General features: G+C 39.0%; 1 protein-coding gene across 6 annotated transcripts in view; it reads left to right on the top strand.

Moving 5' to 3' along the window:
- Positions 1-23461, top strand: part of DST (dystonin) — a 399279-nt gene that overhangs the window by 222159 nt on the left and 153659 nt on the right. For 4 of the 6 annotated variants that reach the window (XM_087817457.1, XM_087817456.1, XM_087817454.1 and 1 more), the window contains 16 exons: positions 7538-7650; positions 7746-7852; positions 10256-10375; positions 12623-12718; positions 12816-12943; positions 16001-16094; positions 16389-16543; positions 17573-18035; positions 18126-18254; positions 18409-18486; positions 18566-18727; positions 18816-18920; positions 21508-21603; positions 22183-22308; positions 22938-23090; positions 23281-23435. In XM_087817457.1, coding sequence (XP_087673583.1) covers positions 7538-7650; positions 7746-7852; positions 10256-10375; positions 12623-12718; positions 12816-12943; positions 16001-16094; positions 16389-16543; positions 17573-18035; positions 18126-18254; positions 18409-18486; positions 18566-18727; positions 18816-18920; positions 21508-21603; positions 22183-22308; positions 22938-23090; positions 23281-23435 — 2280 coding nt within the window. Of the gene's footprint in view, positions 1-7537; positions 7651-7745; positions 7853-10255; positions 10376-12622; positions 12719-12815; positions 12944-15627; positions 15895-16000; positions 16095-16388; positions 16544-17572; positions 18036-18125; positions 18255-18408; positions 18487-18565; positions 18728-18815; positions 18921-21507; positions 21604-22182; positions 22309-22937; positions 23091-23280; positions 23436-23461 lie in introns of those variants that run through there. The other 2 variants (XM_087817455.1, XM_016198032.2) reach the window with 2 other exon arrangements.

The raw sequence follows: 23461 nt of genomic DNA, 5'->3' as shown, positions 1-23461 counted from the left end.
TCTCTCGACAGATCTTTCTTATTGCACTTGAAGCTCATTGGAACCTCTTTGTTAATAAAACAGCAGACAGTAACCCGCCCCCAGCCCCTCGCTTATTTTCCACCTGCTGCCTTTTATCAGTCCTTTCCTTAAAGCCAGGCTTCTTTAAAGAGTCCATACACTCCATCATTTTTATTTCTTTGCTCCATACTTGTTCCTCAACCCACTCTAATCTGGTTTCTGGCACCGTAATCCACCGAAACACTTCTAAGCTCATGAGTGACTGCTATGTGGCTGAATTCCTTGGACATTTTTCACATCTCATCTTTCTTTTTTTTTAAAATATATTTTTTATTGATTTCAGAGAGATGAAAGGAGAGGGAGAGAGAGAGAGAGAGAGAGAAACACCAATGATGAGAGAGTCATTGATGGGCTGCCTCCTGCACGCCCCCGCCTGGGAATCGAGCCGGCAACCTGGGCATGTGCCCTGACCGGGAATCGAACCCCGATCGCCTGGATCCTAGGTCAATGCTCAACCGCTGAGCCACGCCCGGCCAGGCTCAAATCTCATCTTTCTGACTTCTCAGTATTGGATTCTCTTAACTACTCCTTTCTTCTGGAAATACTGTTTTTCTCTGGCTTTTGTAGAGCGACACTCCCCTGGCTTTTCCTCCTGTTTCTGGGGCTGCTCCCGCTCAGGGCCCTTTGCAGACTCCACCCCTTTCAGGGTAGGGAGTTTGCCCGGCTGCCTGTTCAGCTTTCTCTCTGTGTCGACCCTCATCTGTGACTACGCCCCTTGTTGCTGTAACCGGTGTTATAAAGCTCCGTTCCGTGGATTTGGCCTTCGGCTGCCTCCCGGCCTGTTCACTTCTTCCCACTGCTACCACGTTCTTTTGCAAGTCAGTGTGGTCTCCTGCCTGGATTCTGGGGGAATGCTTTTACCACTTTAAATGGCTTCTCCATCAGACCTCAGATCTGATCATTTCATCTCTTATACCCCCCCCCCAATGCATTTTAATGGTTTTCTATAGTTCTTGTAAAAATATCCAAAACCTTTGCAGAAGTTCATGAGGTTCTGCGTCGCCTCGGCCCCTGTCGTCCACCTAGCCTCATCTCTCACCGTGTGCCCCTTGCAGCTGGCTCCTCGCCCGTGCACTGGTCTCCTTGTGTTACCGGTGGAAGTGGGGGACCCCTTTCCCCGCTGAGTGCTGGGGGTGGTGTCCTTACAATATCCTGAGAAAAAGAATTTTTTGAGACTCGCACGGGAGGATGAGTGATTTTTATTTGCATGGAATTATATCCCTGGGTTTCCAAAATCCCATTTACCATAATCCATTCCTGGAAGAAGTGTAGTTGGGGCTTCAGTAGAGCTAGAAGCAAAGCCAGCGTCCAGAGTTTCTGTTCCATTTTGCAGCCGGGTCCAGTTCAGCATCACGCTAGTTGCAGTCCATTGGTCCATTGTGTGTGGGGTCCACATGGCTGTGGGCCATGGGGGTGAATGCAAGGGAGCCAAGAGAGGACACCTCCTGCAACAAGAGTCCCGGGGTGCCAAGAGTGTAAGAGCACCCTAGCACACAAGAGCCCAAAAGGGCTGCCAAGAGCCAAGAGAGCTAACTCCTTTGTTTAGGGGATTAAATATCCCAAATTTAGTGCCCTTGCAGTGGCCACACCCATCCTGGCCAATGACCTGTTGTTTCCAGGTGTGACTGACAGCAAGCATCTTTGTTGCCCCCCTGCAACTTTACTGAGCATGTGTCTGTCTCCCCTCTGTCCAGTCCCTTCCCCCAGTGCTCTTCGATCTTTGGGGAATAGGCCCATGGCTCCCTGGGGAGTATAAAGCTTTAGCTTCCTGGTGAAGCTGTCTAAATGACATGCCTACAATATTTGGCTTTCCCGTTGCTTCTTTCCTGTTATTAATAACTAGGTTAATTACAATGGCATCACTGTACTCATGCTCCCTCCAGGCACAGAGCACATGCATGCCTTTGCCCTCCCTCTACCTGGGTTCTCTCCACCGGGTTTTCTCCTGGTTTACTCCCGAGCTCCCTTTGGAGCCTTGACCTCTCCATATACACAGTGCGTATATCCTAAGTGCCTTACAGCTGGGCATATGGTAGAAGCTTATTAAATATGAAGAAAAAGAGCGAACTTGCTAGTTTGTTGACTGGGAAGAATTATTTATAATTAGCATACCAAAGCACCAAGTTCTGCCTTCTCTGATTATATTTTCTTTACACTGTTTATATGCCAATATCTGCTTCTTTATAACGTGTCTACATTGCTCCTTATACTAAGTTTCACAAGTACTTTCACATGAATTCCGTCTTGAGTCCCTGGGCAAATCAGTTAGGTTCTTCAAACCTTATGCAGCAGGAGCCCCAAATGCCCCTCCTTTATCCCCACACATTTCCACATGCTCCTAGGGGTGACTGGAATTCTAGAATTCCTGATTTTCTGTCATTGCTGATTTTCATTTTCTGTGGAAGGGAACTGAGACAGGTTTCTGGATTAGTGTTCTAAGGTAAGCAGAGAGCAAGTTATGACTAAATTGCAGGACACTTGAATCACATCCTTAACTTTTTTCACGTCAATATAGCCATTACTCTCAAATATGTAAAAGTTGTCTTTAATTTTTTTTTTAAATTGTAGTAAAATACACATCACATAAAATTTATCACCCTAATCATTTTTAAGTATACAGTAAAGTAGCATTAAGTACCTTCACGTTGTTGTGTAACTATCACTGCCATCCATTTCCAGAACTCTTTTCATCTTGCAAAACTGAGACAATATATCCATTAAAAAATAACTCCTGCCCGGCCGGGTGTGGCTCAGCGGTTGAGCATCGACCTAGGATCCAGGCGATCGGGGTTCGATTCCCGGTCAGGGCACATGCCCGGGTTGTGGGCTCAATCAATGACTCTCTCATCATTGATGTTTCTCTCTCTCTCTCCCTCTCCTTTCCTCTCTCTGAAATCAATAAAGATATGTTTAAAAAAAACAAAACCTCCCCATTTTCTCCCTCCCCCAGCTCCTAGCCACCACTCTTTTTCTTGCTATTGTCTCCTTTGTTAATTGAGAAAGAGCATTGTTTCCCACTGTCCTTCCAGATGGTCATATACCTCAAATCACAAAATTTAAGTGCTTTTGATTTTGATTTAAAGAAATGTTATCAAATGCTGTATTTTCCAGACTTCATCATTTACAATGTATTCCAGAGCTGGGCTAACATGCAATGTCCCTACCCCCAACCCTAAATGTGTTCTTTTCCCCTAGATTTAAACAATAAAAATCAACACTGGAAAAGAGTTAAAAGGGTCACTGCCTCAGGAGGCACGTTAGTGTGTATGTCTGTTTTGTGTTTGTCTTGTAACAATCATCTGATAGTATTGCAGATTTTTAATAAATTGAGATATAATTGACATATAGCATATTAGTTTCAGGCGTACAAAGTAATGATTCTATATTTGTGTATACTGCAAAACGACCATCACAATAAGTCTAGTTAACATCTGTCATCACACATAGTTACAAAATTTTTTTCTTGTGATAAGAATTTTTAAGATCTACTCTCAGCAACTTTCAAATATGCAATACAGTACTATTAACTATAGTCACATTTTTCCCCAGAATCGTATCTAACGCTCATGTGAGCTAAAATACTCGTAAAGTGTTTGAGGAAAGAAAGCACTGTGAAGTGTCTATACCAAAAAAAAAATTTAAAAAAAAAAATCTTTATTGATTTCAGAGAAAGGAAGGGAGAGGGAGAGAGAGATAGAAACATCAATGATGAGAGAGTCATTGATCAAGCCCGCAACCCGGGCATGTGCCCTGACCGGGAATCGAACCCCGATCGCCTGGATCGATGCTCAACCACTGAACCACGCCCATCCGGGCCAAAAAAATTTCTTATGCAATTTTAATGTCCTCTAGCTTGATTATCTGTCAGTGTGGATATCTTAATATTACATATATATGTTTCCATATACATGTACACATATGGATGCATGTGTATTTAAGTATATATGTATGTATGTATATATGCATGTGGGCATACATACCTATTTTGTCTAGGAGAATACTTTTTTTAAGATGAGTGCTGTATGCAAGGTAAGCATTACTTTTATCCAAAAATATTTTATATTGTAACAGCCATTTTTTCTTTTGGTACCTTTTTGTCTTATATTTTTGGAGCAAATTAAGGGCACTAAGCATGCATATAAGTGGTTTGTTCTTTTTTCCCTCATTTTAAACTTCATCTTATGGCCTGTTTTCATTTTATACTTCTAATTTAAAATTTATGTTATTATATTTTTATTTTTTGTAAGTTGTTTTTAATAAATTATAGAAAAAAGGCCGCCTACAGCCCTGGCGGTTGTTGCTCAGTGGTTAGAGCGTCGGCCCACGCACCAAAGGGTCATGCGTTTGATCTCTGGTCAAGGGCACATATCTGGGCTGCAGGTTGATCCCTGGCCCCAAGCAAACAATCGAAGTATATCTCTCTCCTATCGATCTTTCTCTCTTTTCCCCCTCCCTCAGTTCTACTCTCTCTAAAAATCAATGGAACATTATCCTCAGGGTGAGAATTAATTTTTTAAAAAGGTGGCCTATAAATATATGTTTTTAAAAATTGCAATCCATGATGATTGAGTCATTCAGAAAAGATTGCATTATTATAGAATAATCAGGTAAGAGTTCGAATTGCCTCTTTTCCATAAAAAGACTAGTATATATTATTTTAGGTGACAGAGGATTATGTTGTGTGATTTTTAAAGGTTTCCAGGAATTAAGGAAATCAGGATAGTTAGTGCTTCACTGTCTAAACTAATCCAGGAACACGGTTGCTGCCTTCTGCACATGACAGTGTAGTGTAGCCTTTGGTTAGTCAGACTTGAGATGGGAATGAAATTTCCTGTTAATGTCACACAAAAAGGTGAAATCCATCTTCTTTATGTAGAAAGTAGCTGAAGTTTTGAAAGGTTATATCATCCCAGTGAGGCTGTGAAGAAAGGAAGAAGGTAGACAGGTCACAGCACGGGCCTCTTCTGGAAGCCCCAGATAAATAGGGGCAAAGCAGATCGCAGACGAAAAACACCCAGGCCCTTAGGAGGTGACTAGGAAACGGGTAGGATTTTGAAAACTTTCAGGCTCTTACTTTTTCATAGTGGTTTTAAAATGCTGTCCGTTTTCACTTTTTGCTTAATTCTGTCTACTGCAATTTTTTAATGGAGGAAAACCGTTTCAGTTTTTGTTCCATTAAAGTGTTAAATACGTGATAAAGAGGTGACTTATCCAAACTCACGTATTATACAGCTGCTTTTGTGCTGAAATGACTATGTCATTCAGAAGGAAGCTTTATGTTTTATTCTCTTACTCAAAAACTCGCTTCTTCAATGACTTGATTCATTCTGCCTGGGATTACTCAGTGTTCACGTCCCTTGCTAAGGGCAGGGTTGGCGGAACAACATGCTCTTTCTTGTTGGGGGATTTGGCAAACTCAGAAAGGCTAGTTTTCATTTTTTCAAAATGTGTGAACTTTATGGAAGCAAAGCAGTTTTTTGAACTTTAGATATTTGTTTTTGTCTAGACTGTTACACACACCAGTTTAGTAATCTTGAAGTTGGCAGATTCTTCAGAATGGGTCTATGTGGAAAAAAAAGAGCTTCTGTGTGAATAAAAAATGTTATTCCTAGAGGTATGTCGTTTAACTCTTCTATTGTTGTCAGTGGATTTATTGTTTCTATAATAGTTGTAGGACCACTTTTCAGTGATCAAATTGGTGGCACGTAAAAAACAAATAATTTCCTAGGAAACATGTAGGTAGATAATGGTGGCTGTAGTGTAAGGTAATGAACACGTCAAAGAGCTGTAAAAGTGTAACTAGATTTCTTTGGAAGTCTGCTTTCTTATCAGATAAACATAGGAGTACAAATTGCTGTTTACGTTCATAAGATTAATGGTATATTTTCAGAGAGTTTCTCATGTAGACAGTCTTCCAAGTAGTATTCAAAATAATTTGCATTTCACTTGTCCCACTCTGCCTCTGAGCCCTCCCCTCTTCTGTGGTTCCCCAAGTGTGGAACAGGAAGATCTGTGGAATAGAGAGCCTTCTCTTAGAAGTTGATAAACAGGTTCTAACTCAGTGACTTTGGGACTGGGTGCCATTCTTTTTGAAGGCTTTACTGTTTTCACATTTGTGTCTGCATTCTTTTAATGCTTTGTTATTTTGTGTGTGTTAATTCTCACCTGAGGATATTTTCCCCCATTGATTTTTAGTGAGAGTGAAAGGGAGGGATGGGGAAATGGGTGGGTGGGGGGGGGGGGTGAGAAAGAAAGAAACATTGATGTAAGAGAGACACATCGATTGGTTGCCTCTGGCATTTGCCCTGACTGGGTCTGGGATTGAACCCACAACCCAGGTACCTGCCCTTGACCAGAAATCGAACCCACGACCCTTTGGTGGGTGGGCTGATGCTCTAACCACTGAGCAACACCAGCCAGGGCTCATGCTTTATTTTTGAGATGAAAGTTTCCTGACTGGCTTCTGGCCTTGAGTAAAGTTTCCAACTGCCATATTTTGCCTCCTAATTTAAGGAGGATTTTAGAAGTCTTTTCTTGTCTCATACAAATAGAGATAGCTTCAAAGTATCCCTGTGGTTAAGAGTATTGTGTAAGTCTCACAAATTAGAAAGAGATGAAGTCTGAGGTGTGAGCATGTGTGTTTGTGTGTATGTGCAAACATACATGTTTGTGAGGATACAAACTTTGCTTATTTAGTTATTAATGGTTGAAATTTCTAACCAACCTGTTTACCGACTTATATGCAGGTGTTTTTTGAATGTCTAACAAGTGTATGCCACTCTTTATCTCAGCGGAACGATAGAATACAAATGTGTATTAACATATGGTATTTGACATTGACCAGTCGGGAGAAACAAGATGTGCATGCACATTAAACACTGAATTCGTAGGGCAAGGAAGTATGTGATTGTTCTAAATGCCAAATTGACTGGCCCAGGCCCAGGAGCATTAGGAGTTCAGGAAATAGAGAGAGAAAACGGAGAGCCGGGAAGATGAGTGAGGGCTCCACAGAGGAGGGGGGCTTGGCCTCTGCTTTGGAGAATGCATAGGATTGGAGAAGACGACAGTGAGGGGAATGACACCCTGGATGGGGGAATGCCCTGGGCTTGGCTTTGAACTGAATATAAGCTTTTGTGTGGGGAGAAACATTGAGAGGATGCTGGTTGGGTTGGAGGGATGCTGTTGAGTAGTGGAGCTTACGTAGGTTGAATGAGAAAGATATCCATGTAGATTCTGATTATGAGGGATTTGTAGGCCTTGCCAAAAGTTACATATGTTCAAATTTTTATATTTTCCTCATTACACTTGGCCTTTGCCAAACAAGTTTCTGAGAGAAGCAATGTTTGATGAAAATATCCTCAGCACAGGCTTAGTATTCATAGTTGCAGCAGTTGCTATATAAATAGGTACACATGTAAATACAATGTTGAATTGTCACGTGAGAAAATGTAATTAATCACATGCATTTTTTTCCTAGGCCGGACCTGATAGACATGAATACTGTTGCTGTTCAAAGCAACCTTGCAAATTTAGAGCATGCTTTTTATGTAGCAGAAAAAATTGGTGTTATCAGACTTCTGGATCCTGAAGGTGAGCTGTTGTCTTGACTAGATGTGAACTGGCATGAAGGTTTGATCAAAAGCAATCTGTCAACATTTTGAAATAATATATGTTGCTGCTTTTAGATGTTGATGTTTCCTCTCCTGATGAAAAATCAGTAATAACGTATGTGTCATCTCTCTATGATGCATTTCCCAAAGTCCCTGAAGGTGGTGAAGGAATCGGTGCAAATGTAAGTATTGATTTCTTCCATTCTAGAAGCTTCTGACTCAGCAACACCCAGTTTCCCAGTTCACTGAATTTTTTGATAGTGTTTTTTATCTTAAATATCAAATATCTTTAACAGAACTTGAGTTAATATGCTGTTTATTAAACTGATACTGCGTGCATTTTAATGGTTCCATTCCACCATTAAAATTGAAATATAACAAAAAATGTGTTCTGTGTCATAAAGTAGGCTGATATTCAGAGTTACTTGTCATTTCATAAATAATAGCTATAAACCATTGAATTTTGGAGATTTTCATTTTTTAACTTGCTACTATTTTACAGCTCCTCTATTTGATGTAGTTGTATAGATTATCTCATACTTGAAGTCACTGTCAAGTTTATTAACTCATATGATCCCAAGAGAGAAGCTGGTTTGGTATTGTTTCTTTGCTTTAACAGTGAGACCCAGAGGAAGGTTATTTATTCTGCCAAATTAACAGAGCTCCTTTGTAAGCAGGGAAAGGTCTCTGACACATAGCTTTGGACTCTTTATTAGTCCACAATTTGCCAAAGGTTTGTGTAATTCAGTTCAATCATACATTTTTTAGTGGTCATGCTAACAAGTGCTTATGCATTTCTGAAAGAGACAGGAAACCCTATTACGTGTTACGCATTTGAGGATGAGCACCCCTCATTTTGGGCTTCTCCCCTCCTCCTTGCAGATACCATTAAAAATTTTTACTTTAAAGATTTAGGAGCTCATCTTGGTGAGCTCTCTTTTTTGGTCTTTTACTTCACCTCTGTATACTATTGTTTTGTTTTATTTTGTTTTGTTTTTTGTGTTGGCTGTTGTCATTTAAAAATTTTGTTTAAATTTATTTTTATTAAGAGTATTACAGATGTCCCCTGCTTCTCCCCTCTTTCCCTGCTGCACCCAGCTCCCGCCTTATCCCAGGCCTCCACCTCACTATTGTCTGTGTCCACTGACTATGCATATGTGCCTGAAAATTCTTTGGTTGACTCTTCCCCAATTAATCTCTTCCCACCCTCCTTGTTTAGACTGATTTCCATTCTCTTCCTCTGGCTCTTTCTCTCAAAGGTCTTATCTGTCCTTTTGATCCCGAAGGTTGTTCATCTCCTCTGATTCAATGCAGTTCTCCAAGGACTCAGTGTTGAGTGTTGCTTGGGAATGTTTCTTGTGGCCATTCCTTGCTTTATTGTCTCAATACCTCCATCCCATTCCTGACTCTAATCTCTTCACACTAGAACCAGGATGATAGCTTTCTCATGGTTTTCCATCTCCTATATTTTTCTCTTCCCATCAACTGCACATTGTCGCCAAATTAACTTAAAAACTTTCAGTGGCTCCGTATGGCTTCCAGGATTAAATCCAATCTAGATACTCTGACATTCAAAATTCTGCATGTATTAATTCTGCTTGTCTTCATTTTTAGCTTATGACATCTCAACAGGAACTGTTTGCTGGTAGCCAGGGCATTTCTATTTTAGAGTCCTGACTCACTTGGGACTCCCCTATCTTTTATCCACTCCTCTCTGCCCCCCACCAACAATTACTTATGGGAAGTTTCAGAACTGCTCAGGGGGACTGTGTCTCCCAGGAAGCCTGTAGTGACCATTTTAGGCACACTTTTGCTTACCTGATTCTTATCTCAACTTCTAGCATATACTACCAGTTATTTCAACACAATTAAATACTGCTTTTCATTTTGTTCAGATGTTCATATTTTGAATCTCTCTTGTTTCCACATCTAGACAGTAACTCTTTGATAATAGTTATTATGTCCTAAAGCATTATATTTTTATTACAACGGTTAGCACAATGCTTTGAACATAATGAGCACTCATCAAATACTTAATTGAATATAGTAGTTGACAGCCTTCCAGTTTCCTCCATTTTTAAAAAGTTTGCTAAACTAGTACTTGAGTAATCTCACCACACACGTTTTCTGTAGGTTTCATTCCTGTCTAGTTTCTTAATTAGGTCTTTTGAGTTTCATACATACAGTGGACCTAGATCTAAAAGGTTGGCAGAGTGGCAGCTAACTTGGCTTATATCCCCTATCATTCCCCCTTTTTGAGCCCCTGGCAGGCTGACTGTGGAAGTCTTTTCTGCAGTGCTCAGATGCTGCCTCAGAGCCCCCCTCGACACGGCCCAGGCAGCCGCTGTCTCAGGCTCGGATTGGCAGGCATCAGCTAGTCTTAGGGTCAGATGTTGATAGCCTGCCTTTAAGCTGTCTATGTGGAAAGGATTGGGACTGCATGGCGAGTAAGAAAACATTTAGCCAGCTCTCTCTGTCAGGCTTAAAGATATTTAAATTCACAGAATGACCGCCGATTAAACTGTATTAGATGTGAATGTTGCTACCTACAGACGTGTGCCCTTTCTGTCATTTTATTGTTCTAGGATGTTGAAGTCAAGTGGATTGAATACCAGAATATGGTGAACTACCTCATCCAGTGGATTCGACACCATGTGACCACAATGTCCGAGAGAACATTTCCCAATAACCCTGTAGAACTAAAGGTCAGTGGCACTACAAGAGTTAAGTGGGATTGACTTGATTATTACACTCTTAAATAATGCTGTAATAATTCTCTTATTTAAGTTTTTATTTATTGATTGATCTGAGAGAGAGAAAGGAACATCAATTTGTTGTTCCACTTATTTATGCATTCATTGGTTGATTCTTGAATATGCCCTGATTGGGAATTGAACCCACAACCTTGGCGTATCCAGATGATGCTCTAATCAACTGAGCTACCTGGCCAGGGTAATTCCATTATTTAGAAGTTCAAACAAAATTGCCCTTGGCAAGACACTAATAATTAGGCATTTTTAAAAATGTACTCATCTCCCTATTATACCTAGAAAGTGGAGGTAAATATTAGTAATTAAAACATAATAGCAAAAATATCTTTAAGAAATTTATAATCCCTTCGCTTTGAATTGAGAGTTTTAAGGTTTGAGAGAGTCTCTGGAAGTGACCTTGCCAAATTGTTCTTGGTGCGTGGGAAATGCTTGGAGCCCACCAGATGGCTGGGGTAGGAGGGACCCTGGGAAGCTTGCACAAGGGTGACCATGGTTGGGAGTGTGCCTGTTAAAAACTGCTTCAGAGGCTTCTTTTGTATAGCAAGAGGTCCATACTGTATTTCACTATGAATTTAAAATACATATCTCACCTCCAGTATAAGTGAATTCATGGTTTAGTAAAACATTTGCTACTACTAAAAAACAGGTCTAACTCTTTGAGGCAAAGACATTATAGAAATATAAAGGACATTATAGATATAGAAACTTAATTGGAGAATGTGTTATCTCATTTTGTATATTAGGATTTGTAATAGCAAAATACTCCGCTTTCTTTCAAGAAATGGACATTGTGAATATTAACAGCAAAGTCTAAGTCCTTGAATTATAAGCTTTGTTTTCATGATCATGCTGGAGTCACAAAAACTTTAATGACCCAGAGTGGGCCCTAGTCAAGTTCTTCACTGTGTTCACGTATCGGTACAGAACATCTGTGAAGCAGCCCTTCATTCACATTGCCACAGGGGGTTTGTCCTTGGCACAAAGTCACTTGGCGTGTGTTGATACAATGCTTTTTAAGTGTTCTAGAGTTGTTTGTGTGAAGTCTCCCTATGTGGATGTAAACCTTTCCAGGGCCAGAACAATTTCCCTCTTCTGTCACCATGTCTACCACGAACAGTGTTTAGCCTGTAATGGTATTTGGTGCTTGTCTTGAAACATTGTGTCCTAAGCTCAAAACAATTTTCAGATTTCAAACGCAAATTATTTCCAAATGGATTCATATTGTCCAGACACTTGGGTAAATTTGTACTGGCTTTTGATTAATGCAGATTCTTAAAGTTTCGGAAAACATTTGACTGATTACCCAGGGTTACTTGCTGGTGCCTAGGATAGGATGTAATATAAAAAAGAAAACATATATGGGGAAAATGCTAGTAATTTTATTAGCCGGCAAAACATTGAATGGAGTTCTTCAGAAATGTGTCTGCCTGAAGATTAAAAGGACTTTTTTTAAAACAGCATTAACCAGGATGAAATAATCGGTATATACTTATTAAATATGGAGATGTTTTATCTACATAATTTTATGAAGGTCCTTTTTAGTACATATAATGAGATTCAAAATTAGTATCTGCAAACTAGATAATAATTTAATTATATGGTTGAAATATCTATAATAAAGCCATAACCATTGATATCTACCTTTGTTTACTAAGAGATCTGTTTAACTTAGCCAGTGGGACATTGACCCCCAATTTTAGCTTTATCTATCTGATAAAAATCCTGTTTTCAAGGATAGATCCATGGACTAGACAAGAACAGGTGTTTTGGGTCCCCCCCCCCCCCCCCTTTATGGAAATTGTATCAGATTATTTTTCCAAAAGCTAATTTGCCACAGTTGGAAAGTACATTTAACTTTAAAGGAGGTGTTTTCTTGTTTGTATGATGAGAGACTTAGTAGAGCCATAGTAAGCACTACCATGGTTTATTATTATCCAGATACCTGTGTGGCACCTGCTGAGTCACGGTTCACATCAGTAGTTACGCCCTCATCAAGTCCTATGTAACCCGGTTGCCAACTAGCTGGCAATCGGTATAGGCCTTGAGTATCGATTTTATAAAGGAATTCCACAGAATGTATATGACACACACAGTCAGTAGCATTTGAAGTGTTAACGTTACGCCCTAAAGAAAACAGGTCTTTGAAGTTGGAGCATTGATTTATTTTCCCTTTCATTTTAGGCACTTTACAATCAGTATTTACAGTTTAAAGAAACAGAAATTCCACCAAAGGAGACAGAAAAATCAAAAATCAAACGTTTATATAAATTATTAGAGGTAAGCAGACATTTCCTTGTATTGTCAACTATAATCATTATTCATTTATTTATTTTTACATATTTGTTTTGCATTAATTTTTTTGTGTGTTCTCAAGATTTGGATAGAATTTGGACGCATCAAACTCCTTCAAGGTTATCATCCAAATGACATAGAAAAAGAGTGGGGGAAGCTCATCATTGCCATGCTCGAGAGGGAGAAGGCCCTTCGTCCAGAGGTAGAAAGGTAAGCTGAGTTCTTTCTGCCATGGAAACGGGGGTGGTGGTCTCTTTGTTCTCATGGAAAGAACTTATGTTTTGGAGCCAAGAGCACCTAGCACCAACATTTACCTTTTCCATTTCCTTGGCTTTGTGACCATGGATAAGTCATTCAGTCTTTCTGATGCTTCATTTTCTTATCTAGGAACTCTTGTAAGAGATTTGAGGGATTAAATCAGTGAAGTAATGTTCAAAAAGGACCTGATAGGCTGGGTTGGTGTGTGAAGTCTCATCTGATAATGTGATTACAGGTTTAAAACCTACCAGATAACCCAGGACAATTTCTCAAACTGACTTATATCAACAGGGCCTGGATCTGGAACCTTATAGGTCAATAATTATTTGTTTCTTATATTTTTGGCTATGACCCTCTTTCTTCGGGGCAATGGAAACCAGAGTCTAGTCTGCCTCCCTTTAAAGAGTAGTGAGGTGACTTCCAGAAAACAATCAGTAAATATCAGGTTAATTCCCTTTCAGACAACTTCTACAAATGCATTTGTTCCATGAAATCATCACCGACTATTCATCACTCTGTCTCTCCCACTATACCCAGTGGCCCTGGAAGGTGCGTCAGGAGACACTTGTTGGATGCATTTGTCTCATTCTAATCCTTTCCTCACAGCCTAGTGGGAGTTGGAATCTCTGTTCCTCATTAGCTGTGAGCTCCACAGGGGCAGGGGCTCCCACCTCTCAGCCTTTCCCACACACACCCTCCTTGCCCTGCGTGCAGCCACACTGGCTGTCTCTTGGGAGCTCCGACGTGCCAAGGTCCCACCCTCCTCCATACCCAGGAGGTCTGCAACCCTCTGCTCTTTTGGCAGGGAAGTCTATTTCATTCTCCCCCTCTTTTCTCCTAATCATTCTCAGATCTTGGCTCCAATGTTACTTCCTCAAGAAACTTTCCATGGTCTCCTAGGCTGGTTCAGATGTCTTGTTTATTATAACTCCCATATTTACGTGTATTGTTCCTTTGTGGCGCTTACCTCAGTTGTAATTTTATATTTATTTCTGTGATCGTTTGATTAAGGGTTATACCTGTTCCACTGTTATGAGCTCCAAGAATGTGGAGACAAACTTGTTTTCACCGCCCCTTGTGTTGCGAATGTTTAACACGGGGCCTGGCGCATGGAGAGGCGCTCAGGATACTCACGCTCTCTGTGCTCCACACTTGACCTCGGCGTTGTTGAAATATGAAATAAAGCACTGACAGCATGAGAGCAAGTCTAACTTATCAGTCTTTTATTAAATTACTGATCACACTCTTGTTAAAGCATAATATTATATCAACATAACTGGATCATGGGAACCAAAATAAACTTGAAATGCACTGATGGACCTTCTACAGAGGAGGCATTTGTAGGCGACTAGAGAGATACTAAGCTAATCATCTGAAGTAATGGCAAGTCTACTAAAAAAGAATACAGAGTTGATTTTTAGTCAGCAGAATAGTAGCTGGATTTTAATACATGTTAATAAAAGAATGCAGTGGTTAGGAGTTCAAGGTCCAGCAATCAGTCAGTCCTGGATTAAATTATTTGCTCAACTTGCAAGCCATGTCAGTTTAGACAAGTTTATTAACCTCTCCAAGCCTCAGTTTCCTCATTGTAAACAGGATGTAATAGTATCTACCGCATTCGGTGATTATGAGTATGAGGTGAGGTAATGTAGGTAAAATGATTAGTTAACTTCCAGGCACGTAATAATTGCTTAATAAACATTAGGTGCTGATATTATTTTGAGATTTTCTGCTTACTAACTATACTTGATGTGGCATTCTCAAATTTCCCCTTTCTTGCCTTCTGAAAAGAAAATAACAGCTTTGAAAGTGGAGAAGCGAGCTTCGCTTTGTAGTGTTGGGGGTAGGAAAATATTCAGGAGCTTGTTTGGATAAATACTTTCAATTTTCTTGATGCAACAAGTTTTTTGGCATTAACTATATATTGCAGATAATAGCTTTGTGGCATAGGAGTGTGTAGAAGACAAATGAGGGACTCTTTTCCAGGAAAGGAAAAACAAGCACAGACTAATTAAATTCGCAAGCGTTGCATCGATATTCTACTTCGAACTTCGGCTTTTAAAAATATAAAGTAACTGTAGGGAGATTAGAGTAACATTCCTGAGAGCATGTCATATAACAAAAGGTAAATGGGTCAGTCTCCAGTTAATTTAATCTAACAAAGAAAGGACAAGGTAGTTAAAACGGGAATGTACTTTGTTTCTCATCAAACAAATTTGTTTATACATGCTTATAAACGCCAGCGTTTAGCCTTGTGTTGTTTAAGATGGACCTGGCCCTTTATAAAAGTCAGGCTGTAATTGAATAGTTGTGGTTTTTTAGCTGATGATTGCTGTTGCCTGAATAACTTTTACTAATTGTACCTGGGCTTCGGCGAGGCACCTCAGTTGTTTTTTAGGTGGTTGCAACTGGATGACACTTGGTGAAAATATTTGGCCAGTTTTTTTCAGTGACGCCCCATCAGCCTGCCTTGCCCATACTTGTAGGGCTTTAGTGCAAGCTACAAAAGGCAAACCTCAGCTAGCAAACGCATGGCTTTAGGGGAGATTCTTTTGAATAGTTATCAGCATATTATTCACTGTGTGTTGAATATGCATGTTGGAGCATATATTTAAGGAGCCGTTCAACCCGGAACATTCAGCTGCCGCCTTTCACCGTTAGAAGTCGAGCTTTTTGCAGACCTACTTTTTAGTCTACTTTCAATGGTCAAGAAAGAATATCATTTCAGGAATAAAAATGCACAGCAGTAGTTATAGCTACCACAGTAGTGATTCTGTGTTTAGTAACACTACCAGCACTCGAACCAGCCTTGATTCAAATGAGAATTTTCTCTCTGTTCATTGTGGGCCGACACTGATTAACTCCTGCATTAGCTTCGGCAATGAATCCGTTGATGGACACAGGTATCGAATCACTGGTGTGGGACTTTTTGGGGGGCAGCTTTTTTCAGTGATTGTGAACTCTGCAACTTCAAAGGTAGAAACTGCATCTTCTTTTGTTTTCTTTCAGGTTGGAAATGTTGCAGCAGATTGCCAACCGAGTTCAAAGGGACAGTGTCATCTGCGAAGACAAATTGATACTTGCTCGAAACGCTCTTCAGTCTGTAAGTGAATTTTAGGAGGCATTGGGATGGTGGGAGAGGGGTCTGTGCATTTGGATGAACTAAATTTTGCATAACATCTGGTCAATTCTTGGTATTTTTGTATACTGGAATGTAAAGTTTATTAAAGATTATGAGCACTGTTTGCTCTATTGAGGGACAGTGAACAAAGGCAAAACATATTTTTGAACCAAAAGGGAAAACAGAGAACCTAAGTGGTCTTGTGTTCCCATATATCCAGTTTTACATTTGAAGCTTTGTTTCACAAAATTAATATTGACTTCTTTTAAAATACAGGATGCTAAAAGATTAGAATCAGGGGTGCAGTTTCAGAACGAAGCAGAAATCGCCGGCTTTATACTTGAATGTGAGAACCTTTTACGCCAGCATGTAATCGATGTGCAGATACTTATTGATGGAAAATATTACCATGCAGATCAGTTGGTACAGAGGTAAATGTGCTGCTTACCTATTCATGCCCTGTCCTTTTGTATAACGGCTTCATAGGCACTTAAGATAGGAATGTAGAGTGTGATGATTTTATGAATTATATTTCTTAAGCGCTTTTTAGTTGAAAATGCGTGTCGCCTTAATTCTGGTGTATTTTGGTGTGTTAAAAGATATTCTTCAAAGGTAAGTAATAGAAAAACATTTTATAATACATATAATATTTAGTATTGTAGTAATGAACAGTTAAAATATGTGTGACCTTTGAAAAAGAGTATATTTGAAAGTATCTTTTTTTAAATTCAATTTTCTAGTTTTCTCTATATGAAAATGTTTTATAACAAAATGTTGGGAAAATATATGTGTATAAAAATCTATATTTTTGGGAAGTAAGTTTGGGGATAGAGATGGAACCATGTATACATATATATGTACATATATATATTGCTATCAATGTGTATAGGATATATATATTAAACAAAAATTTTAAATGATGCTTTGATTCAGTTGTTCCACCTCTAGGAATCTATAGTAATTATAACAATAAAGCATATATAAATAAATATAAATGAAAAACTTTTTGTTCAGGTGAAAATGTTTTATAATAACAAAAATTTGGAAATATCGTAAAGGTCATATAATAGGAGAATGATCACATCATAATGCAGTAATTATGTTTATTGTAAATGATAGTTATAAAGACTGTGATAGTGAAAGTGCTCATAGTATAATTCTGTGAAAAAAGTTGTGGTGCAAAATTTTATCAATATGATTACAGTGATTTTTTTCAAATAATAGACTTTATTTAGCCATTTAGATTTACAGAAAAATTAAATGGAAAGTACCCAGAGTTCCCATATGCCTCCTACAAGCCTCCTTTCCCTATTAACATCTTGCGTTAGCACGATACATTTGTTATAATTAATGAGCCTGTATTGACACATTATTGTTAACTAAAGTCCATAGTGTACCCTACGGCTCGCTCTTTATGAAAAATGCCTGTTATAGCTTATCCTTTTTGATTTTCTTTTCAGGGTTGCAAAACTGCGCGATGAAATTATGGCCTTAAGGAATGAATGTTCCTCAGTGTACAGCAAAGGACGCATGCTGACGACAGAACAGACAAAACTCATGATATCAGGAATTACTCAAAGTTTGAACTCAGGATTTGCACAGACCTTAAACCCCAGTCTGAACTCAGGGCTGACTCAGAGTTTAACGCCTTCTCTGACCCCTTCTAGTATGAAATCAGGCCTGTCATCAGGTCTGACTTCTCGCCTAACTCCATCCCTCACTCCAGTTTATACACCTGGTTTCCCAACAGGATTAGTTCCAAATTTCAATTCAGGAGTAGAGACAAATTCATTGCAAACCCTGAAGTTGATGCAGATCCGAAAGCCCCTTCTAAAGTCTTCCTTGTTGGATCAGAACTTAACAGAAGAAGAAATCAACATGAAATTTGTTCAGGATCTTTTAAATTGGGTTGATGAGATGCAGGTAAAAAAAATTTATGTTTCCTTTACCCGAGCATTTCCATCTTTATTGCTATCCATTTCTGTTTTAAACCTGGTGTCTTTCTGTTTAAAGGGGCAGCTGGACCGCACTGAATGGGGATCAGATTTGCCAAGTGTTGAAAGCCATTTAGAAAATCATAAGAATGTTCACCGAGCTATTGAAGAATTTGAATCTAGCCTTAAAGAAGCAAAGATCAGTGAGGTATATGAATTTAAAATCTGAATATATTTCATTTTAGCTTCCTATTGTTTTGCTTTTTATGTAAAGACCCTGTAACAAGATATAGATACATTGAGTATGAGTCAGAATTCTTTAAGATTCCTAACCTTGGCATTTTTTTTATACCATATTATAGATCCAAATGACGGCACCTCTTAAATTAACTTACGCAGAAAAGTTGCACAGATTAGAAAGTCAGTATGCAAAACTCTTGGTAAGTTTTTTAAAACTTTCTGTTTTCTTTGTCTCTATTTGGCAAAGACACGATTCTTACAATGATTTTCCTTATAAAGAATACATCCAGGAATCAGGAACGGCACCTTGATACACTCCATAATTTTATAACTCGTGCAACGAATGAACTTATTTGGTTGAATGAAAAAGAAGAGGAGGAAGTTGCTTATGACTGGAGTGAAAGAAATACCAGCATAGCTCGGAAAAAAGATTACCATGCTGTAAGCAACTTTTGAAATTGAATCTTAAAGTTGGTATTTCAGATTTAGATCTTTCTCTAACACATTTCTGAATTCCTTCTTGAATTAGGAATTAATGAGAGAACTGGAGCAAAAGGAAGAAAATATTAAGTCAGTCCAGGAGATAGCAGAGCAGCTACTTCTGGAAAATCACCCAGCCCGATTAACTATTGAGGTAAGTCGGGAGGTGTAAAAGTGATGGCTGAATATCGACATCTGATTATCACCCTACAGATTTTTTTATTGCTAATAAATTGAAAACTGTCAACTATCAAGTTCTTATTACAACCTGGATCGAAAATAGTGTTTCTGACAAGTCATACTGATTTGCCTTCGCTTCTCTTGCTCTAAGTGTGTCACCCACCCGTCACTTAAAGTAAAGGTACCTTTGTCAACCCCTGTGACCCAACAGGCATATTGCAGTCAGTACAAAGGACCTTGACTTTCTAAGCTTTGATGTTTTATTTCCCCTGACTGTGTGACATTGCACAGGTGATGCAACCTCAATGAGACTCATCCACCAACCTAAAATGGGAAAATTCCCTCTAACCTTTAGAATTGTGGTGAGAATGAGAACAATAATATACGGTTACTCCTTAGTACAGTTCTTGCTGAGTAGTATGTTCTTAAGAAGTATTAGTCGCTATTATTCCATTAATAATTTTACTTACGATCTGGTTTTGTGAGGTGTATTGAAATATACCCTGGCAAGGCCTCATGGTATAGACTGTACCTGTCAGACCCAGAAGTGGAAAATTGATGTGGGATTTGTCCGGTTGCCCATGCGGCGGTGGCGGTGGTGGTGGCGGTGGCGGTGTTGCGTTGAATTTTCTGGCCTGATGCATACTGGTTAGTTAGTGACTTTCTAACTGTGGAGGCGGTTCAGCAAGAGGGCAGGGAGCATGGAACATGGGCAGACGTCGTGCACTTTCAGAGGCAAAAAAGTGAAGCTGTGCTTAAAATGTGACATGCTTCATGCTGTCTCAGTTGAGGAAAGGAATGTCTTTGTTCACTGAAATCATCGTGACACAAGAGATTAGTAAAATTCTAGGTCTCGTTATGGAGTTTTGGGAATGTTACCTCTGACCCTTCTTTTATATGAAGATAGGGCGTTGCATCCACATGAGGTGCCACATAGGAATGTTAAAGACACAGAAGAGCGGGAGGAACAGTAGTGAAGGAAATGAGAGTAATGAAGGGTCTGGATACACTTTTGTATGATGATAAACTAAAAATGGAACATTCCTTAGAGTACCGAGATGAGAGCTGTTAGGATATATGATTATAGGTTAAGAATTTTGATGGAAATAGAAAATGTGGAGGTGAACCTGATTACTTTTATGTAGAAATGTTAATCTAATTAAAAGTTTCCTGAGGGATGAGATTAGTCATCTTTATGATTCCAGTGGCCTAGTCAGTGTCTTGTGGATACATGGAGAATAGTTAACTATCAACAATATTTTATATGAAAAAAGAAACTAATCATCTAACAATGCACGATATGTTTTTTATTGCCATTTTACTCAAAGTAGCTTCATTTGAAGGAGCAGGTATTGTAATTATGATATGTTGCTGGATTTCCAGTGCTTCCCATTCCACTCGGAAAGCCTGCCTGAGCATAGCTCAGCAGGAATGCGGTTTTCCAAAAGGAGGAAGTATGACAGGCTTACTTTAGGTAGTCAGAGCATCTAGAGCGCCCCCTTCTGGAAGGCAGTGAATTGCACCTTAAGTATAAAAGGATGTCTCATGTTCCCCTAAGGTGTCTCCTACAATATTTTTGCCCTCATGAAAGATATACTGTGTCTTAAATAAAATTTAAAGCAAGCAGATATTTTAAAGAAAGGTTTCTGGTATTATAATTTTTATTATAACTCCAGAATTACACTGATAGAGGATTGCATATTTTCTTTTCCACCCCCCCAAATGTTTTCCTAGTAAAACAAATTAATTAATCATCCCCTCCTACCCACCCCACCCCAGTCCCAAGAGTTCTGGCCTAGTTTTAGAAGCAAAAACAAAGAGAAAACTACAGAACCATATATTTTGTGTCAAAGGTGTGTTTTATGGTTCACTAATATAAAAATTCAGAGAAAAGAAAGAAAGATGAGCCCGGCTGGGTGTGGCTCAGCGGTTGAGCATTGATCTAGGATCCAGGAGATCATGGTTCGATTCCCAGTCAGGGCGCATGCCCAGGTTGCGGGCTCAATCCTCAGTTGTGGGCATGCAGGAGGCAACTGATCATTGATGACTCTCTCATCACTGATGTTTCTCTCTCTCTCTCTCCCCCTTTCCCTTCCTCTCTCTGAAATCAATAAAGATATATTAAAAAAAGAAAGATGAAAGGACATAAAGGAAAGCATATTTAAGGTTTCCATAGAGTAGAAAAAGGGTTAGTGGGAATGGAGTAAAGGGTTAGCTTGCTTCCATTTCAAATGCTAAATATTTTTTCATGAAAAAATAGCCTTTTCTGTATATTTTAAGAAAAAAATCTAAAGTTTTAAATTTGAAAGAAATTGACTAGACTGATTTAAAAAGTTGATATTTAAACTTTTAGGACTGGTTTTGAGTGAGTTGATACTCTTAGAGTAGAGGGAAATTCACTAGCCTGACTTTCAAGTCTTAATCTGCTAAAAAACAACAAACAACAACAAAAAACCACCTTACAATCTGTGTAGACAGGAGAGCCTTTTATCCTTTAAAAGCACTGCTGTGTAGGTGTATCATTATTTCCCACCAGCGACAGGGTCTGTTTTATCTTTCAGGCCTACCGAGCGGCAATGCAGACGCAGTGGAGCTGGATCTTGCAGCTCTGCCAGTGTGTGGAGCAGCACATTAAGGAGAACACCGCCTATTTCGAGGTATGTGAGTGGAATCACCACTTCACTTGATGGCACTGTGATTTTGGCTGACCCAGAAAATGTGTTCATCACTTATTGTAAGATACATGTATGTAATGTGCAGGGGAAATCAACTGAAATGTTCTGTTTGTTTGTAGGATATAAAAGATGTATGTTCTATAGGATACATTAAAGCATTCTATTAAGGGGAAAATCCTGAAAAAAAACCCCACAAAACCCTTCAAATGTCAGAAACATCTTTATTTTACAGATGCATCTCTTTTTAAGGACGTGTTTTCATCACAGAGTCATTACATCACAGAGCTCTCATTACTGAGAGCTCTTTTTTTTATTCTTCAGAAGTTTTAAATTATTCTTGGAATTTCACCCCTACTTAAGACTTGTGTGGAATCTAATAAACCTTGAACATTTGGTATCCATTTTTAAAGGAGGGATGTGCCTATTACATTGCATTGCTTTGATTTTATTCTGTTCTCACTGATGGAGGGGTACACACAGAGTCCTTGTAATTGGACTTGGTAACTCTGTACTTTCCTGGCATATGATATACTTTAACCACCAGTTTTTGTCTTTCCCTAGTTTTTCAATGATGCCAAAGAAGCTACTGATTACTTAAGGAATCTGAAAGATGCCATTCAGCGGAAGTACAGCTGTGATAGATCAAGCAGCATTCACAAGCTGGAAGACCTTGTCCAGGAATCAATGGTACTAAGAAGAAAACCTAGGGATTACGTTAGTAACATACAATGGGGGTTAGATGGTTTTTGTTATATTTTTATAGGAAGCACAATTTTATATTTTATTGGTACTCTTGATAATTCCTCTCTTTTAATCAAGCATTTAAACTTTCAGTTTTAGTATTTTTTGGTAACAAATAAGTACTTTTTATGTGATAGCCTTGATATTTTAAAATGCTTTAACAGTGTTCTTTGTGTGTGTGTGTGTGTGTGTGTGTGTGTGTGGTCATTCATTCACAAATGCTTTTTAAGTACGTCCTGTATCGTAAGCACTGTTTTAGATGCTAGTGGTAGAACATGAACAAAACAGACAAGACCCCCACCCTCATGGTGCTTACATGCTTGAGGGCGGAGTAGATAATAAACATGGTAAATAAGTAAAATATATGTGTATGTTAGACAGTGGTAAATGCTCAAAAGGAAAAAAACAACAAGCAAAACAAGGGAAGAGAGATGCAAGAAGGGGTAGGGAGGTATTGAAAGTTTAGACCATGTGGTCGGGGCAGACTTTTCTGATGGTTTCATTTGTGTAAAGCCCCCAAACAACAGAGACTGCAAGTCTTTTACCATTTAAAATCCAACTTATTTATTACTTAGGAAGAGAAAGAAGAACTCTTGCAGTATAAAAGCACAGTGGCAAGCCTGATGGGGAGAGCAAAAACGATAATTCAGCTGAAGCCAAGGAATCCTGACTGTCTACTCAAAACATCTATTCCAATCAAAGCCATCTGTGACTACAGACAAATTGAGGTACTTAGAACTCCTAGAAACAGACCAGTTTCTGGCATTGTTCATATATTTAAAAAATGAGATCATATTGCTCACTAGTAAAGTTTTCCACCTTAAAAAAAAACAAAAAAATAATCCCAAGATTGGGTATGGAAAAAAGATTAGTCAACAATGATCTCATTTGGTTGTTCTGTTCTTCATTTTAAACCAGATAACCATTTACAAAGACGATGAATGTGTTCTGGCGAACAACTCTCATCGTGCTAAATGGAAGGTCATTAGCCCCACCGGGAATGAGGCGATGGTCCCATCCGTGTGCTTCACGGTCCCTCCACCAAACAAAGAGGCGGTTGACTTTGCAAACAGGTTTGTGTTCATTAGCTAAAAGCAGA

Source organism: Miniopterus natalensis, chromosome 5 (assembly GCF_054644295.1).
Source record: "Miniopterus natalensis isolate mMinNat1 chromosome 5, mMinNat1.hap1, whole genome shotgun sequence".
Lineage (NCBI taxonomy): Eukaryota > Metazoa > Chordata > Mammalia > Chiroptera > Miniopteridae > Miniopterus > Miniopterus natalensis.
The sequence above is the reverse complement of the archived record's forward strand: the minus strand, read 5'-3'. Positions and strand labels throughout refer to the sequence as shown.